This window comes from Pezoporus wallicus, unplaced genomic scaffold (genome assembly GCF_028554395.1).
Source record: "Pezoporus wallicus isolate ANWC-B61680 ecotype Strahan unplaced genomic scaffold, APGP_CSIRO_Pwel_v1 contig_5787, whole genome shotgun sequence".
Classification (NCBI taxonomy): Eukaryota; Metazoa; Chordata; class Aves; order Psittaciformes; family Psittacidae; genus Pezoporus; species Pezoporus wallicus.
In genome coordinates, this window is record NW_026637253.1 from 1,648,623 (window position 1) to 1,667,650 (window position 19,028).

At 37.5% G+C, this 19,028-nt stretch overlaps 1 protein-coding gene across 8 annotated transcripts in view; it reads right to left on the reverse strand.

The window, feature by feature from the left end:
- Window positions 1-801: 801 nt before the first annotated feature.
- The window catches only part of HERC2 (HECT and RLD domain containing E3 ubiquitin protein ligase 2), a 107,298-nt gene continuing 89,071 nt past the window's right edge, over window positions 802-19,028 (reverse strand). For all 8 annotated transcript variants that reach the window (XM_057404478.1, XM_057404476.1, XM_057404474.1 and 5 more), the window contains 13 exons: window positions 18,763-18,924; window positions 17,543-17,634; window positions 16,532-16,671; window positions 15,235-15,422; window positions 14,380-14,577; window positions 12,436-12,519; window positions 7,217-7,358; window positions 6,239-6,433; window positions 6,020-6,132; window positions 4,923-5,113; window positions 3,542-3,647; window positions 2,401-2,613; window positions 802-1,808 (listed from right to left, as the gene is read on the reverse strand). In XM_057404478.1, coding sequence (XP_057260461.1) covers window positions 1,536-1,808; window positions 2,401-2,613; window positions 3,542-3,647; window positions 4,923-5,113; window positions 6,020-6,132; window positions 6,239-6,433; window positions 7,217-7,358; window positions 12,436-12,519; window positions 14,380-14,577; window positions 15,235-15,422; window positions 16,532-16,671; window positions 17,543-17,634; window positions 18,763-18,924 — 2,097 coding nt within the window. In that variant the 3' untranslated portion in view covers window positions 802-1,535. The remainder of the gene's footprint in view (window positions 1,809-2,400; window positions 2,614-3,541; window positions 3,648-4,922; window positions 5,114-6,019; window positions 6,133-6,238; window positions 6,434-7,216; window positions 7,359-12,435; window positions 12,520-14,379; window positions 14,578-15,234; window positions 15,423-16,531; window positions 16,672-17,542; window positions 17,635-18,762; window positions 18,925-19,028) is intronic.

Sequence of the window (19,028 nt, forward strand, 5' to 3'; positions counted from 1 at the left end):
CTATAAAGTGTAGGAGAGCGGTTAGGCTGGACACAGCTATCACACAGCAATGGCAGCACAGTGGGAGGGGATGATATGGTGGGTGGTGGAGTTGCTCCTGCCACGGGTGGAGAGTACTGACTGTGTGCCCCCTTTGCCACTCCCCTCCACCCTCAGCCTGCGAGGCTGAGCAGGCAATGCTCTCCCGCCTGGAAAGCCTGTCAGGAATGTGAAAGCCCCTCTTTGCTGGTCTGAGCTGCAGAGTCCCACACAACGGTCAGGCTGTTTGCAGGCGCTTCATTTCTGACTGAGAAACAAGTCTTTACTCCACCTCTAGACTGGGGACTTGTTCAGACTACATGGGCTATGATTTTTTTATCTATCTATGTATCTAGTTATCTTAAGTTCAAAACCAGAATTTTGTCCGTAAAAACCTTTACAGGGGATGTTGGAAAATCAGGTCTTGCTCCGAAAAGACAAATAATGAAACCAGGATGAAGCCTGGTTTGCCATCCAGCTCCAATAAGTTCTGTGGAAACCAAGTTTAAACCTTAAGTATTAGATCAATTTGAGTCCAGACGCCAGGTAGCTCCTGCTTTGCTGTATGTCTTACAGACATGAAATCGTAATCGCTATCATTAATGTGCTGGAAAGACTTGCTCTGAGTTTATTGCAGATCATGTTCTGCCTACGGCAGTGCACATGATTACTGGTGGAGCATCACGCATGGTCAACAACTGTTAAGCTGCAGAAACATCTCTTAGAGCCACTGCAGCGTTCATCCTATGTACCAGCTGCATTACCATTAAAAACCACATAGCATTTTCTTCTGTGGCAGAACTTTTATTTGGAGGGAAATTATAACTTTTGCATTTACATGGCACAAATTATATACAGTACACTTTCCATGATAAGAATTATGATGCTGTTCACAGAAAGGTATCAAATTTGAGATAAATAATGCATAAGCTAAAATATACAAATGAGGGGTGGACGTGAAACTATTGGCCATTTTTATTATCTATAGAAGAATTTCAAGGAATTATGTTAATTCAATGTTCAAAAATCTTTAACAAACTTCTAGTAAAGTTAATTGAAATATTTATAATACTATTCAGTTGTTGCACAGTATTTCCAATATACAATCAAGAAGATGCACAGAACACAACACTTAATATGAAAAAAACTATTGCACCCAACAACTTAAAAGGTTTCACTGCCTTTTGGATGCTGCACTACCATATTTATATAAACATTTACAACACTTCAGTAAACACAAAGGTTCTAAATGTAGTGCAGCATTATGGGGGGCCACTTTCAGCTCTTAAAATAAATGTTAGATGCCCTTATACTGTGCCATTTATTCTAAGCTGATGGTTTAAGCTGTGACCCTTAATTCCTATTGTGAGTAGCAAACACACTTTCTCCATGTTCAGAAGATTACCATCCCCTCTGACTATTTAGTTTATATTCCGAGACCTAAACTGTCCTTGGCTTCATTGTCATTTTGGCATTTTGCCTCAGTGCTTGTGACAACCACCCCTTATTTTTCTCTTTTAATGTCCTGTTAAGTAGTCCTGTGTAGAATCTGAAGCAAAAGAATCCGCATCTTCATTATCAGAATCATCACTACTGTCATCAGCTGCTGGCTCTCCTGTCAGTGCTATCCGAGCATAATCATCAGTGTCTATAGACTTGCAGAAGTGAATGGCATACTTCAGTTTTTCCTCCAATACTTGCTTACAGGAATACCTGGGCAGCTTCAGAAGAAAGAAGCAAGTGTACGACTCAGGAAGGAAGTGGTCTGGAGGATTGTATTTATCCAATACCTGTTGAAAACAAAAAGCAAAATAGTTTTGATTCACTGTCCAAACCACAAATAAACATCAAAATTGAGATTTTTTTTTAACAGCATGTTAGATTTGTGATTCAGATGATGAACTTTCTTAAAAGAACAATGAAAAGACCAAATCCATTTTCTCTACACTGAGTAAATAAATAAAACCAGGTATATATGAGCTTTGATTATGAAGGGTGGTTCGGAACAATCTAAAAAAGATTCTGTTACTTCAGCAAATACCAAAATATGATTTGAAGATTGGGGGGGGGTTTAATTTAGCTGAAATGATTAACTGAGCTGAATCAAATGCTAAACAAATGGCAGCAAAAACAGCTGATGACAGTGGAAAGCTATCAAAAGCCAGAGAAGAAAATGGTTGGGAAATGAACATCCAGCTGCCCAAGTCAACAGAGAAAAGTATTTATATACATTATAGGTCCCTGTTGCACTGTGAAATCTACAATGTAATGTGGCATAAGCATTTTCAGGAAATCAGCCTGTTCTCGCTGTGTTATGCTATTAGTTCTCCACTCCCAGCTTTTTAAAATAAAATTCCCATGGGCCCGTCCCAAACGCATCACCTGAATAACAAAGTCCCTCCCTCTGAAGTCTGCAATAGTCCTGGGCAGCCTTGTTCTGCCCCACACAAAACGAAGGAAGAGAGATCGCTCTGTATTGGAGAAGGATTCCATCACTTCCCAGAACCACTGTATCAAGGAAGCAGTTGGCTCGATGCCTTTGTAAGTTGCTACAGATTTCAGAAGGTGAAGTGGAATATCTGGGCTTCCACATACCTGAAAAATAAAACATAGTGATCAGCCACAAAATTCTGAACAAATCAACTACAGGTGATTTGTTGCCTCCATCCTTTAAAATATTTGATCAGCTTTTACACTGACAAAATGAACATTTAAATATTTGCAGTGCTGTGTACAGTCTCCTATTACAATAGCACTAAATGCAAATCTTCTCACCAGGGGACAAGAACGAACCTTCTTTCATTTCCCTGAATCACAAAGAATTAAACATTTTACTTAGGACAAAGATCTCCAATTTACCTTCTAGGTCCACACTTTGTGGGGTTAACAAATGATAATTCAGAAATAATTCATTACGTCACTGCTCAGCTACATCAAAATCATAGAATCACAGAATCAATTAGGTTGGAAAAGATCTGTAAGATCATCAAGTCCAACCTTTACCCCAGGACTGCCAAGACCACCACTAAACCATGTCAATGAGGGCCTCATCTACATGGTTTCTGAACACTTCCAGGAACAATGATTCTACCACTTCCCTGGGCAGCCTGTGCCAATGCCTGACCTCCCTTTTGGTGAAGAAGTTTTTCCTAATATCCAGTCTAAACTTCCCCTGGTGCAGCTTGAGGCCGTTACCTCTTGTCCTATCACTTGTTACATGGGAGAAGAGACCAGCAACCTTCTTGCTCCATCCCCCTTTCAGGTAGTTCTAGAAAGTGATAAAGTCCCCCCTGAGCCTTCTCTTCTCCAGACTAAGCAACCCTCACAATCTTATTAATACCAAGAGGGCAAGTAAACATTTTCTAGTCTATCCTTGGACAAAATGTTTGTAATCACAGAGTGATCACTGTAAACAGTATATGGGGGGGGGGAGGTGGGACAGGGGTTGTTCAACTGGTAAGATGTAAGTGACGAATCTCACTCCAAATTAGCCTGGCAGAGGTAGCAAAGCAGAAATTGTTACCATAGTTTCCAGTTCATATCCTGTAAAGAGTGAAAGTAGAGGAACTGGAACAACACGGGCCATCCCCTCACGAACTGCTGCAACTTGTTCATCAAATTCGTGAAGCCTGCAAAGACACATTTTTCAGTGTTTCTGTGAATGCCATTTCTAGCAATTATTTTCAGCAATTACTGTACTATCAAGGAAACTTCATCCATTCTCCTCAAGTCTCCAGCTATATGCTAAGGAACATTAATAAGCATTTATCACACTAGATAGTTGACTATCTGGTTTTTACACCAACTCATTGCACAACAAGCTCAGTATGGAGAGGTATCTCCAAACGTTTAGGATATTTTACTTCCAGCATTATTTGTGTGCTGTGCCTGGAAAGAACAAACCCCATATGGCCTGGCAAGAAGAAGTGCCCCATATGGAAACAAGATGTTCTTGCGAAGAGAATAGCTGTGTTTTGAAATTCTGACCCCAAACATTCCCAACACTAGACAGATTATGTCAAAAGAAAAATGTGTCTGAACTAAAACATGATGTTCTGAGGGGACAGTAGTATTTCAAAGCAGACATAGGTAAGTCTTCTAATGTTAGAAGACTCTGCTGCTTCTGTTGCCACCCATGATTTGTGGCTTGCTTTTTGTTTTCTTGTCAAATCATTTCTGACATGTTTTACAGAGCTTTCCAGAGCACAGATCTGCATCACTGACAAATCCTGTCCTTAGGCTTGTCATCATCAAAATAAACCAAGATGTCAGGACAAACTTGGTCTTTTGCACCCACTTTTCCACATGGATTCTATTCAGATGATAGTTTGTATTTTTTCTCAAAGGCTTCATATAATTAAAAAAATTATAATAATTCTAAGCAGTTAAATGCTTCTGCTTAAGGTCTTTTAATTGTAAAATGCTTTAGAATTGCTCATGTCCTTTAAGGAAATTTCTCATGTCCTTTGAAGATAGCCAGAACTGGCAAGAGAAGAAAATCACTTCTTCAAAGGAACAGAACAATTTACTAAATTCAGTACTAAATCTAGAGCTCTCTTCACAAAGAACTTCATGGTCAGGCCCATTACTTTATTGTAAAGAACTAGGTGGAGGGGACATTTTTTGACTTGACTGGCTCCACCTCCAGCTGGCTGACAGAACTGCTGTCAGGAAAGCTATTCAAATTTAGAGTCATACCTGCTAGCTTATTTCGTTTCCTAAAAATTAAGTTTAATCTTTGGATAGATTAAAATAAATAAGAAGATCAACGCTATCATCATATGAAAATATTAAAATACTTGCATACAAGACATTAAAGTACTGTATTACTTAAAAGTTTGTACATATTTTTTGAACAAAAAAGCGTATTTATGTCAGTAATTTAAATGACACATTCAACAAACCTGTAGTTTATTGCCAGCCTCACATATTCAGCTCTGTTATCCAGTGTAATATGGGTGTACTTGGAACTCAACTGAATATCTTGACCACTTGCATTAGGCACAGTGAATGGGAGGCTCATAGCTTCAAACTCTTCTGAAGTAGCTTCGTTGTCTCGAATGTACATAAGGCCAGGAATAAAATCTTTATCAACCTTTTGAAAATAACAAGCCCAAGTTAAAGTCAGTTTACTAGCACTATACATCATCTTTCTTACCTAAAGCATCTCTTTCATACCAAAGCCATCCTGCCTCATCTACCAAAAGCTCTGACCACAACTGATCTAACTTAATTTCAAAGACATAAAATGGCTTAGTGTTTTACATAAAATTTCATTATACTCTGGATGTGAGGGTGCATGTGTTATAGATTTCGATCCTTTGGGGGAGCATTTGCCAAGAAACTGCATTACACAAGAAAATAGATTTAAAGCTTAAAAACATAATAATCTCTACAAAGTCCAATGCTTGTTTTGGTACAAAAGGAATCCCTTTACTGACAAACAAATGACTCGGTGCTTTTACAGTAAATACATTTCTACATAACAGCATTTGAGAAGAAACTCCTCTTCATAATGAAGACCTAACTCTTACTCCACATTTACTGAGCTCAGTAAACAGAAATTGAAAGTCTGATGTCTTCGGTACGTAGGCACAAACTCTTTTTAGTAGTAGTCTGATCTCAATTTTCTTTTACTTCGAAACAATGTAGGTGTGTGCACCTAATCAGTTACTGCATCTTGGCACAACAGACAGTAACAGCTACAGAAAGGTCTACTGGAAAGTTGGAGTGAGACTACAAACATTTGACTGGTCAAATCCGTGAGAGGATTTGCGAATGTTCTAGAATTCAAGTAGCTTATTTAACTACTTTCAAATGACTTAAATTTACAGTTTTAATAGTGAGTACAAGCCATTCTTGTATAACTGGCTCAAAACGTAAAAGGCCAGTCAAAATGCAAGCATATAGAAACCAGGGAAGCAAATCACTGGGGAAAAATTTATGCTAGAGTCTGCTTGTCTTCTGTAGATGACATTGTACTCAGGAACTTCACATTTACCTCACTGAGATCAGCAATTGTTAAGTTCATTCCTGCAAGCTGTTTCCACACTGGCTCAGCCAGGTTGAGGCTCAGAGGGCTGCCAGTCCGGATAGCAATGCCCAAAAGTACACCTGTAAGTTTAAACACAGGTTTTTTAAATGTTTGTTGTTAGATTCCCAACATTCTGAAGATACGATGCAGTGCAAGTAGAACGTTACAGCGTTGTCAAGAAATTACCAAGAAAACGAAACATGTTCATATGCAACAGTGACTTCGCAGCAGGATTTAACAGGAAACAATCTCTGTTTGCTCCAGATTCATCTCTTCCATTTGGTGTCACAATTAACAGAGGGGTCAGCCCATTCTGAAGCTCCTCACACATTTCTGCTATTGATTCACTATAACCTCCACCGCAATCATCCACAGATTCACCTTGGAGAAGAAAAAAGGCTCAAAATTAAATGTTCTTTCAAAAATAAATTACATATTGAAATAAATCATATTTCTTTCTACAGGGGTGACTGAACAAACAAACAATTTACTAAAACCTACACTGTCATACCTGTTCATATAAAAAACCCTTTATGTTTTGCTTTTGATTTGGATGTTTCCAATTTATTGTACATCGTATTATTTAGAAGATTATACAGCATGTCAGAGTGTCAAAAACACTGTTTTACCAGTGTATAACTAGTATTTTTGCCTTATACACTAACCAGAATAAGAAGGGGAGGGGTGGAAGGGGAATCAAAGCAAGAGATTCCTAAATGACATGTTAAACCAGACGTATTTTATGTATCATATATGCAGTAGACAGAATGGCTCATCAATCTAACATATTTTTCAGCAAAAAAACTCAAAGTGATATGTGAATTGTAAAAACAACCCTACCAGTAAAATTGGCTAGCCAGGATTATTTACCAATTCAGACAGCTGAAAAGCAGGTTTAGGTTTTGCAGAATGTTTGTTGTAAGCAAAACAGTTGCTCCTGGAATTTGAGGAGAATTACAGACATTGCCACTAATCCTGAGGGCTTTTTATAACATCATTTTAAAAGGCTTTTTTACTTTCTAACATTTCAAGCACCTTCCTCTGCCTACACACATACACTGTTTTCCTATATCTCTTCCTTTCTTCAGGTCTTCCAAAAGAGTAAACCTGAACAGAACTGTAAAGTTAAGTGCAAAATAGTTGGGGAGTAAAGAATCCTCTTACCAACAAATTTGACTTTCCAAACACGATGAGGAAGCAGAAGGCTGTCAGGGCTAAAGGAACTCATTTTAGCACACATCTGTCCAAACACTGACTTTGTACCATCAGGCCCAGCCAGTCCTCCTTTACTCCTGGATCGTTTTACCTATTGAGTAAACACATTGTAAAAGTTGCTGTAAGAACATATTTCAGCTGGCAATGCTGTGCAGATCAGACTGTAAGATTATTGGTTATAAAATGCTAGTGTGTTCAGTGAAACGTTTGCAGAAGTCCACAGTGTATCTTGTGATATATAGAAAAGAACAACCAAATTTCAAATTCAACATTATTTTTTAGTATCCATCCCTAGAAAGAGGTATCAAAGACTCCTATTACATCCCAGTCCTCTTCAGGAGAACGAAAGGGCTTTAAATCTCAGGCTGTTAGCAGGCCCAGAACTATTTCAGAATCACAGGATGGTTAAGGATGGAAGCTACGTCTGGAGGCCATCTGACCCAACTCCTTCTCAAGCAGGGCCAACTAGAGCCAGCTGCCCAAGACCATGTGCAGATGGCTTTCAAGTATCTCAAAGGATAGAGTCCAAAGCCTCCCTGGGCAGCCTGTGCCAGTGCCTGGCTGCTCTCACAGCGAGAAAGTGTTTCCTGATGGTCAGAAACCCTCCCATGTTTCAGTTTGCCCCATTGCCTAGGGTCCTGCTGCTGGGCACCACTGAGCAAAGCCTGGCTCCATCTTCTTTGTACCCTCCCATCAAGTATTCAAACATATGCATTAATGCAATGCCCCCTGAGCTTTCTCTTCTCCAGCTGAACAGTCCCAACTCTCTCAGCTTCTCCTCACAGGAGATGCTTCAGTGCCTTTGGCATCTTCTTGGCCTTTCCCTGCACCCTCTCTTGTATGTTCACATCTCTTGCACTTAGGAGCCCAGCACTGGACCCAGCACTCCAGGTGTGTCCTCACTAGTGCTGAGTAGAGGGGAAGGATCACCTCCCTTGACCACAGCGGCAATTATTTTTTATTTTTTTTTAATGAAACTAAAAACTTTGGAGGTTGATTTTGCCTTAATAATTTTAACATACTGTTACAGCTGGAAAAACAATCAATGTGCTCATTGCAGCTAGACAGAATGATTCTCACTAGTTCAGTTGACAATGCCATGGGCTTTCTTTCCTAGATAATGAATTTTACATTCCCACAACCACCGACACTTTATCACTATTTCAAACAGTTCACTTTTTACCTGTCTCTACTCAGCATTCTATCTGTTCCCCTTTAAAGAAAAATGGAAAGACCAAGGGGTATCAGTGCCAAAATCTGTTGATAAAGCTTTCTTCCCTCATTCTAAAGAAGCAGCCAACGCCGCAGTAAATTCAGTTTTTCTGGACTGCAATCCACTTAGGTAATGCATCCTGTCTCTCATACATTCAACTGTCAAATCTGAGTAAATTTTCCATGCATAAAACAGATCAGAAGCGGTTGCGTTGGCCAGAAAATTGAACAGATATTATTCTTGTATTCATTAATGATAATACTTTGACTATGAGACTTACTGGAAATCTCTAAAAATGAGTAAGCTCTACCAAAATATATATATACAGAGTAACATTTTACTCTGCTTAGGAACTTACAGAAAAAAATCGATTTTAAGATTTTATGAAGATTCATAACAATACAAGGAAAATCCCATGGATTTTGCTGCAAGAGATGCACACTAGGTGGCTAAGAATACAAAAGCATTTCACCAGTATAGTGAGGAAAGAAATGGAAAGTAAGCAGAAAGCTGGAGAAACACAAGATTTTCTTCCCTCCTCTTCATGTTCTGCAGTTTATATTCTTAATCTTCCCTGTCTGCAAAGGAACTCCTACAGTGCATGCAGGTCACCAGTTTCCATGGGATTGTTCATTCTGAAATAAACCAGACTCATCCTACTAATCTGTGCTTGGTCTTACTCCAAGATACAGTGCATCTCAAAAAGTTGCTCTGGTGCTTTGGATAAAACATCCACCAGATTTCTTTCAGGTTTTATTTAAAAGCTGACACGCTCAAGTTCTCCCCTGGTGTAAGACGTTCTGTATCAGTGCAAGCTGGTTTTAATTCAATGGATCTCTAAGAAATTTGTATGCCCAAGAAGTTTTTTAAGTTGAGACCTCACTGAGTCTTCTCTTAAAAAAGAGGAAAGTATGAGTAGAAGGTCTATGAAAGCAGTAGTTAATTCACTGTTTTTTCAAACCTCAGACCTAAAATAAAAATTAATCAAGTGACAACAAAAAGACAAGCAATCCAGCCTGAACTGAATAGGCTGGCATGCACATTTGCCATTACACATTTAATTTAGTATTCATTTACTAGCAACACAAAATTTTCATTTAATCTGATCATTTAGATGCAGGAATGGTTACAATTTGACATTTAACAACACAATGTAAGAACACCATGAAGAATTATTGGTATTTCTGCCAGCACTTTAATATACTGCTTGCTGACAAAGACAGATGCCCATATTAAAATTTACTTGCTTAGTAGCAAAAACACTTTACTGAAAAACGGCAAAAATTCATACAAACATATTTAGGCCATGATTACCACACAGGTATTTTACCTTTTCATTGTACAAGCCTGGAACACAGCATCTGGCTCATGTTTCCAAATCATCCCTTTTAGAGGCATAATAAGTATCCTGTGAAATCTACTTGGCTGACTAGGCTGAACAAGGTCAGATATAACCCTGATTTAATACATGCCTTATTAAACACAGATTATGCAGTATCTCAAGCTTTTTAAAATACAGTTCCAGCCTTCTTGCTGATAAGATAAATTTGTAGCACAAAACACATTCATACATCGATTAGAACCCAAGAGGGATTTTCATAAAACAGTCTGCCATCAGAAGATACCAGCTTGTGGAAAATCAACTTTTCCTGGACCAAAGAGAAATGCAGCAGCTTAAAAGCAGCATACAGTGAAGTGTGGAATAATGAAATTCAAGAACTTTCTCCAGTGAATAATCACTTATTGTGAGCAGAAACATTGCAACAAAGGGGGAGAGACAAACAATCTGTGATCTCATTAAATCATTGTGAAACGATGAAGATCAAAACTTAAGTTCTTTCTCTGAATCTGAAGAACAAAACTTTGTATTTGCCTCAAGCAGACTGAGATTGCCCACTGAAATACTGGCCACTTGGTAGAACTCCCTCCAACCCCAGCAGAATTTGGGAGAAATGTAGTACATAAAGCCATGCACTTAGAGATTAATAATGAAGTTTTCAAAAAGATGACATCTTATGAGCTGGAAAGAGCTAAGAAAGATAAATATGTATTGTTAACAGAGAAAACAAGTTTATGAAGAAAACAAACAGAATTCAAGGATATCTCATGAAGTCAATCTCCAGAAGAGGAAGAATGCGTGTGATAATTGCAAAAGCACAGGCACCGTCTCACCTGTACCTTGAGGTTCCCTTTATCTATGCTCAAACTGAAATGCTACACAGAAAAATAAAGTATAAAAAGATGAGGGGTAGAGAAAGACTATTCTACACAAGCAGACAAAAATAGCGTAGCCTGATCAGTGTAGGAAAATGAAGACTTTCATTGAATGAGCGTTCTTTAAAGGCACATTTAATAAGGCAGAAGACAGTAACCAGGACAGAAGAATGTGATTTAAAGTGAAGTATGACACTCACAAAAGAACAAATAATTCATTCATTGATATGTTGTGCCTACTTTAAGATCAGATAATTTTTAACTATCATCACAGTGAGATTTCTGTAACCCAAATTTAATAAGGAGACCGGGGGGGGGGGGGAATATTCTTAAAATAGGATTTTGTATTTTCATATGTATGACATCCTCCCATGACAGCAGACAGCACAAGACCAGGAGATCCTTTGCAATATTACATTCCTGAAAGCAGACATCCTCCTTAATAACTGAAATTTGTTCCCCTTGTGAAAGGGGGAGATTCTTTTCAACTGCTGTAATAATCTTGTCCACCTAAAAGCAAAGATATGATTTAACAGCATTACAAATGTGTCTGCTTATAGATCATAACACAATGACACCACATGAGCTACACTGCTACTTAAATACTAGGTGACTCAAAATGCCCAGGTGCCATTTTGGAACATTTCACTTAATAACTATTCCCAAAAAGTAACATAGATAAAACTGCATCAAGTTTGTTTTCTTCTGCCCTATGCAGTTCTCCAATAGCTTCCCAAACTGTCTCTGTGCATTCAAATCTGCCTTCATGCTACACCTCAAAGCATAAAATACCTATCCTCAATTTTGTGCTAGAGAAATATCAGTCTAGCACTTGGGTGAGTTGCAGAAATTTCAAGTGTCCACAAAAAATGGCAAAGCAGCAGAAATAGGGTCATCCAGCCACAACAGGACGTACTTCCGTTCACTAAGAGAAAACTAGTTAGTCAAAATTTTACACAAATTCTCCATTCTAACCTTACAAAAAACAGGTTTTTTTACTTTTTACAATGTACAATTAAAAAAAACTCAAAAAACCTCCACCACTAATGGAAAGAAATGCATGAGGACTTTGTAAGACAAGGCATCAGTCTATTTAAACAAAAACAATGTTGTATTATTCTATGTTACAGAAATATCTGTGAAAAAAAAAGACTCCTCTGGCCTAAGGCACAAGATTCCATTTTCCAACGTCAATGATAAGGAAAAAAGCCTTTTTGTATCAAAAGATTTCTACAATCGATATGACCACGTGATAACCAGCAAAGGACAATTTATCAGCCTGATTTTTAATTATATTCAAAGGCACTTTTTTTTCTTGCCCTTTTTTTTCCCCCTTCATGTTCTCTGTTACGAAAGCAACAGCTGATTAATTCATCTGACCCTTTGGAAAAGTAAGAAAGGCACCAGAATCGCTGCTCTCTTAAGATTACCTAATGTAGCAAGTTTTGAAAAAGTGCTCCTTTGTCAAGCTGGACATACTTTGCTCATTAGAATATAAATCATTCACTTAATATTTCAACAAGTGTCCTGCTCCCTTGCAAACAATTAAGAGCATGGATGGAAACATATTGTAAAGAAAATGATCAGCCCTTGCTGCATTCATTTTTTTGTTGTTTGATTCCAATAAAAATTCAACTCTTCAGTATTCAGACATCAAACAGCTACAACAAAGGGACTGGATAAATGTATGGAACTGCAGACAAAACAAAGATATTAAAATCTAAACTTCAGCTTAAGATACCTGTATTCTGTTGAGCTCTACGACTGGCCCGTGCTGACGATCTCTCACCATAGTTGCTTGCACAACTTTTCTGAAAGCTGCCTCCTAGAAAAGGAAAATACAAAGTAACAGCAAAACTGCAATCATATAAGAAAGCTGTATATACTTCACAGATAAACACATACTTAGTTTCAACTTAGGGAGGGGAGAATGGGGAGGAAAGACTTTTCAAGCAAAATAGAGAAACTGATTCTGCAATACTACCTATCCTTCAGCAATTTCCTTCTGAGTAAGTCACAAAACACTAGAAAGGGCATAGTAACTAGTTTTATTTTAGGAGAAATGCAAACAAGCATCAAACACTTTTGAAATACTAAAAAAAAAACCAAAAAGCAACATAAGATAAAGCTATAAGATGTTAGTTAAGAATTATGTTATTTGTGCTAATACAATTCAAGTCCATAACAGCTGGAATACTAAAGTGAAGAAAAAAATCTCTCCTGTATCCCTCAAAACCATAGCTGGAAAGCTGGGTGTTGTACTGTACCCAGAGTCAGTTGTTACTAAGCAACTAACATGAAGCTGAGTATAGGTATCAGTTTATACCAGAATAATACATGCATATGGAGAATAGTTAATGCCAGTGAAAAACAATCAATCAAAAAAGATGACGTTTAGATAAAATAAAAAAATAAACTCTTCATGCAAATTCAGGTATCTGAGGTTCTCTCACTAAATACTTGGATCAAATTTTATGGTCAGTTTCAAGCAAGCATTAAAAAGATTTTTCAAGTCTTTAGAATCTCTGAAGGTAAACCTGCCTTAAATGCCTAGACATGAATAGGGCATCACAAATTCTGGTGTCTGTGTTGAATGCTTTCGACGTAAAATACGCCTGATATGACATTTAATCTTACCCAAAGACTTTATGTAACTGTTCTGCAAACTCTTAAGTAAATTATGTTGAATGGGCCTCCTGCACAGCCATTCCTATACTTAACATCATACACCTAAAGACTCCCTTATCTATAGCACTAACATTTGAAATGGTCATGAACAGAATTAGCTAGGATTTCTTTTTCTTTTTTTTCAGTTTAGGTCTTGATGGAAAACGTGTGATCTTCTCTTGGTCTGTGAAGCGTGTATTCTGCTGGTCGGCTCTACTACACAATTTCTCTGGAGTCTAAAGAAAGAGAACTTGAGACAGTATGCACTAAGGAGTGTAGTTACAGGTATGTCTTATTTAAGGACACAGAACAGCACTGCAGAGGGAAATGTATTTGCTTCCCTCTTCCAATATATCTCCCAGCAGATTTTGTCCGTTTATATATAGTTTTTCTTGAGACAAGTTACTATGGCACTGAGAAAATGCAGATCCAAAACTGATGATCATACTGAAGGCAAGTCATGTTTGTAAAGACTTTCCACTTCTGAAGTTTTAATAAGTGTTGTATCCTTGAAGCATTAGAATTATCCAGAGTTTCTCATGACTGACTTTACTCAGAACTATATAAAAATCCACTTTTTTTACCAATTTGAGAATGAACTCTTAGGTATTCTGTCTTCTTTAGACTTCTAACTCAGTCTAAAACAAGTCTGTATCTGCACAGAGCTTTGGATCAACTAGTGTATCACCTGATCATGACAACTGAAATATGAAAAGCAGACAATGCCCATTTCATACCCATCTTATATTTTTTTCCAGGATAGCATTTACTGAATAATGTAGGAGAATTCAGCTATACTAAAAACTGAAGATTTACAGTGTAAAGTTATTTTCAAGATCAACACAAAAAAGCACTATGATGAAGAACTGAGGGAAAAATAATAAAAAGATCACAAAGAAAGAAGTTTGCATAATCAGAATGCAAATTGAGATATGCAGTTCTGTTCTTCAGAAACAGTTAAACAGTACATTTCACTTACAGTTACAAATCTCTGCTTTAAAAACGTTCTGATAAATACCTTTCCCTGTGATATCAGTATTCCCCGTAATGTGTCAAACCCAACAGAGGGTCCCTGGCCAGTTTCATCAAGTCTTCCTTCAAGATCAAACATTGGAATGCAAGGACAGAAGAGTTCAGAAATGTGATGCAAGAGCAGAAGCCTGTTTCTCAATGAAATGATGGGAATTTCCTGCAGATGATTGTACTCCATAGGAACCTATGATAAAACAATATCCAAACGTAATTTAAAACTATTGTATACATGATTTTATTAAACAGAACAATTCATAAGATTTGTAGGTAAATTTGTATTAGAAATTCAGATATTTGCTTATTCGCACTGTCAAAATTTAATACACAGAGTAAAGTTGTTTATCAAGGATACCAAGCGTATCTATCTAAACTGAAACAAGTATTAGAAACATGACAGTTGGGACTATTCTTGCTATTCCCTATTTTACAATTCTCTCTATCCATAAAAAGATGTATTTTACATCCTGTCATCACCACACCTAGGCATTATAGTTGAAAGTCAGAATACTCAAAAAACAATTTTCACAATAATGAAAAATTCCCTTGGAAGGCATAAGATTTTCACAGCTGGAATACAGAATTAAAATGCATGCAGACTTGCAAACTGAGCTACTGTTCTGCACTGGATTAACAACAATGAAGAGGCTTTCTCACCTCAGAAAATTGGAATACTTCTTTGGAAATATGGAAATAAACCAAATAACTGGCTCAAAACTTGAAGTCAAATCAAAGCACTGAGCTTATGTGGGAATTTAGAATGCCAGTATGTTTACTGAAAGATCAGCAATAAGCGTACTATGTATGTTTAAAATCTGAACGTAATAAGACAGAAAAATATTACCTGTGTAGGGAGCTTGCCAGCATTAGCAGGTTTACTGGTTGACCAAGCCAAAGTATGTGCTGAGCCACAGGCTACTCTGTTGATCTTTTTACCCTGAAGGGCTGCAACCAAGCGTGGTCTTTGAATAGCATTAGTTGTTCCATCTCCAAGCTGCCCTTCATCATTATCTCCCCATGTATACACTTCCCCTAAACCAATAAAAAAATGAATTACTCTAAAGGTAAGATAGAAGCTTTTTGCCGACACCCCCCCCCCCCCCCCTTTTCTTTAATTAGCATTCATGAAATCATTTCATTGAATGAGGCCCTGGACTGTGATCAAGATTTCCAGGACTGATGGCCACCTTAAAATCCACTCTCTAGTGTAGATATATCTTGAGTGACAAAGTTAGACCCATGTCTACACAGTGCAGCTAGTATAAGATGCATGTATTTTCTCATAGTCTGTATGAATTAAAAGTTCTGTTCCAGAACAGAAGGAAATGGTGGAGCATAAGAATTAACAATGGATACACTAGAAGCCTGTATTTGACAGTTTGATAACAAAAAAAGCTGATATTATAAAACAATTTTAAAAGGCTTAACATTTCACATGAGATGAAATAAAATATCTTGTAATAAGCTGTATTGCTAGAGAGGACATTAAAATGGGTGCTTACTGTTGCAAGATAATTGGAAAATACTTTTAAAATAGCAACCTTGTTTCTGAGCATTCATTTTCTGCAGCTATATCCTATTTCACTTGGTCGCGGTTTAACCCCAGCTGGCAACTAAGTACCATGCAGCCCCTTGCTCTTATAAAACACTCAGTTAATGTGCAAACTTGTTAATTAAATGTAGGAGTGAATCTGCTACAAAGAGTACTTGGTATCACAACCTGCTCTGTATGAAGCAATATTGTTTGCGCAGTGCTTCATTTAGCAAATTAAACACGCCAGCAGGCTCAGAAAGACCCTGTCAAAAAAAAAAAAAGCCAAATCCATTCATTTTATTGCTTGACCAGTAAAAGTTACTAGAAGTTACTTTTAGTGCTCTGTGTTTTCCTTTGACCACCAACATTTATAAAGGTTAAACTCTATTTTTTATTAATTATAAACTTTCAGCTGGTTTTATGTGATCATTTTAAATCAGTAACATGCTTGTTGCTCAATAAATATGCAACATGTGCAAACACAAGATATCCCAATGCACACAGAAGACCAGGATTTTCAGCAAGTACAACCTACCAATAGCTGACTAATAAAGTTTTGTTTATTTCAAATTCAGTACTGAGAACTAAGTAAATTTGATTTTTATACCATCTTCAGTGCAGCAAACACAGTGCAAAGACCCAGTAGCAATTGCAATGACTTTCTTTCCTTGCAGACCCTGTACTTGTCGCGGTCTTCTAACATGGTCATCAGATCCATGGCCTAATCGATGGTAATCTCCTTTGCCCCTGTACAGAGAATATAAAACATTTCAAAACTGCGTTATAATTTTGGAAAAAAACATAACGACAGACTGTGTCTGGTGTTTGATCTGTAGATGACAAACAGCCCAATATTTAACATTAATCACATCCCTAGCTTGTGCAACGTTTATGTGCTTCTGCTGATATAGTAAAAACTCTTAAACCTCCAATATGCTGCTCCTACTTACTCTGTGTAGGACTTTTTACCCCTTTTGTGGGTGTTGTTTGTTATCTGCCTCTTAAAGGGATCAAGTATTAGAAGCATTTATCTGTATGTTTACTGACCTCAGAGACTGGAATCTTGTACAGGTTAAGGGTATCTGTAATGCCATGCAAACAAGGGAGCAGAAGGATGTTGGAAAGGTACTTTGCTTAGTCTTTTTAAACATTTTAGTAGTTTAAACTACAAAATTTGGAATGGCACAGGAAAATGAAAACAATGAACTAAAATCAAATTCTCAGACTACAGCCACCACAAGTTATACACGACTTTGATAATATACAAGAATGTTATTTATACTATCATCTTACACCCTGCATAATACTTCATGCTTACTATTCCACTGAGCTCCTTGGAACTTATGCATCTTGCAGTGGGGTCAATGCCTGGGATGTCAACTCTGTGCTTAGGTCTCCAAGAAAAAATACTTTCATTTTTCATTCAAATGGCAACACAAAATGCTCCCCCAAATGGTAAATTTTATTACTAATCAAGACAAAGGAACTCAAAAACATTTGGGGGGGGGGGGGGGGAAGGGAAGAGGAAATCAAAACTGTGAAGGCAGTATAACACTGATGCCTATCGCTGACAAGGTTGCATCTAACACTGTCAGAATACCTAATACAAAGTACTTACCACGTATATACTGCTCCAGATTTGGTAAGAGCCACAGAAAATTGTGATCCACATTCTACTTTAACTACTCCAAGGCCTGTGAGGGAATCAATCTAGGAAAATAATATCAAATGGAATTGAAGGTAATTGAGGAGGCTATAGTTTCATACTGCACTGTCTTAAGTAAAACAATGTATAAGTGTCTATACGTGTATGTATAAATTATGTACATGAATAGCAGAACTCCTTTCATCTTTCTACTGTTTACTACTTATACGCTAAAAAGAAGCTCAGATTTGGTGAACTGTTGAAGATCACCTCTAGTATGTTTTGCCAATAGTTACTCAGCAATTGCCCCTCAGTAGACACAATAAGGCTGTCTCCAAACACTCAACATTAATCATCCCTAGCTCGCATGACATCAGAGTGATGCTGCCAACATTGGGAAAATATTTAAACCTCCTGTACAGTCCATTTATTCTGTGTAGGTCCTTATGCCACTTTATCATCAATTCTATGAGACTGATGATTGACAAAACATAAACAAGCTATTTTCGTTTTGTTTTACATGATGAAAAAAAAAACTTATTTGGGACTGGCTGTTAGACTTTGCCTATTTGGAAACAGAATGGGGACACCTGTATCCAGGTAGTAAAGTGTGATTCCGGACTAAGAATCTAAAATCCACTGTGCACAGGTATACACAGTGACACTTACACATTTCTCTAATACAAATAATATTGACCTCCATAACAAACGCTGGAATTCAATTTAGATGGCTACATGGATTTCATTTGTAACATATGAAGAAATTCCATGTCAAACATGCGTTCACATGAAAGGTTTAATATAAAATAAGATTACTTTTTAATCAATTGATTACCACTTTCTGGAGTGAAGTTATGACTTCAACAGTGTTATGGAAATTTTTTAACACAAGGAAATACAAAGATTTCTTGGCAAAATCTAACATTTTGATAGGAACCAAAATTAAAATCAGAAATATTGCTGAACCAGCAATGTTCTCCAAAGGAAAAAAAAAACATTCAAGCACAGCTTCAACACCCAGCACAGAACTTAAAGATTCGTCCATGCAGCCTACCAAGTTCATTCTTAACCACAATCAAAAACTCCTAATGTCTCAGGATGAATGGAAGTTTGCACATATTGGCAGATTTGTCTTCAGTGTTCTCCATCAATCTCATGGCTTCTAAAACAATGAACAAATTACATTCAAATACCTTCATTGGTACTTTACAGCCATCACTGCCTCCTCTCCCAAGCTTTCCATAATCTCCATCACCCCAGGACCAGACTGTATCATCATCAGTCAGGCACAATGTCTGTGCATCTCCACTGCCACAGGCTATGTCGATCACACGGCAGCCCTGGAGAGCTTCCACCTGTAAAGAAATCCCCCATTTTTGTTCACAATGAAAGGTTTAAGTGATTTACTTTCAGAAAAGATGACAAACCCAGCTTGGAGACATGCTCCACTGGAACTTCA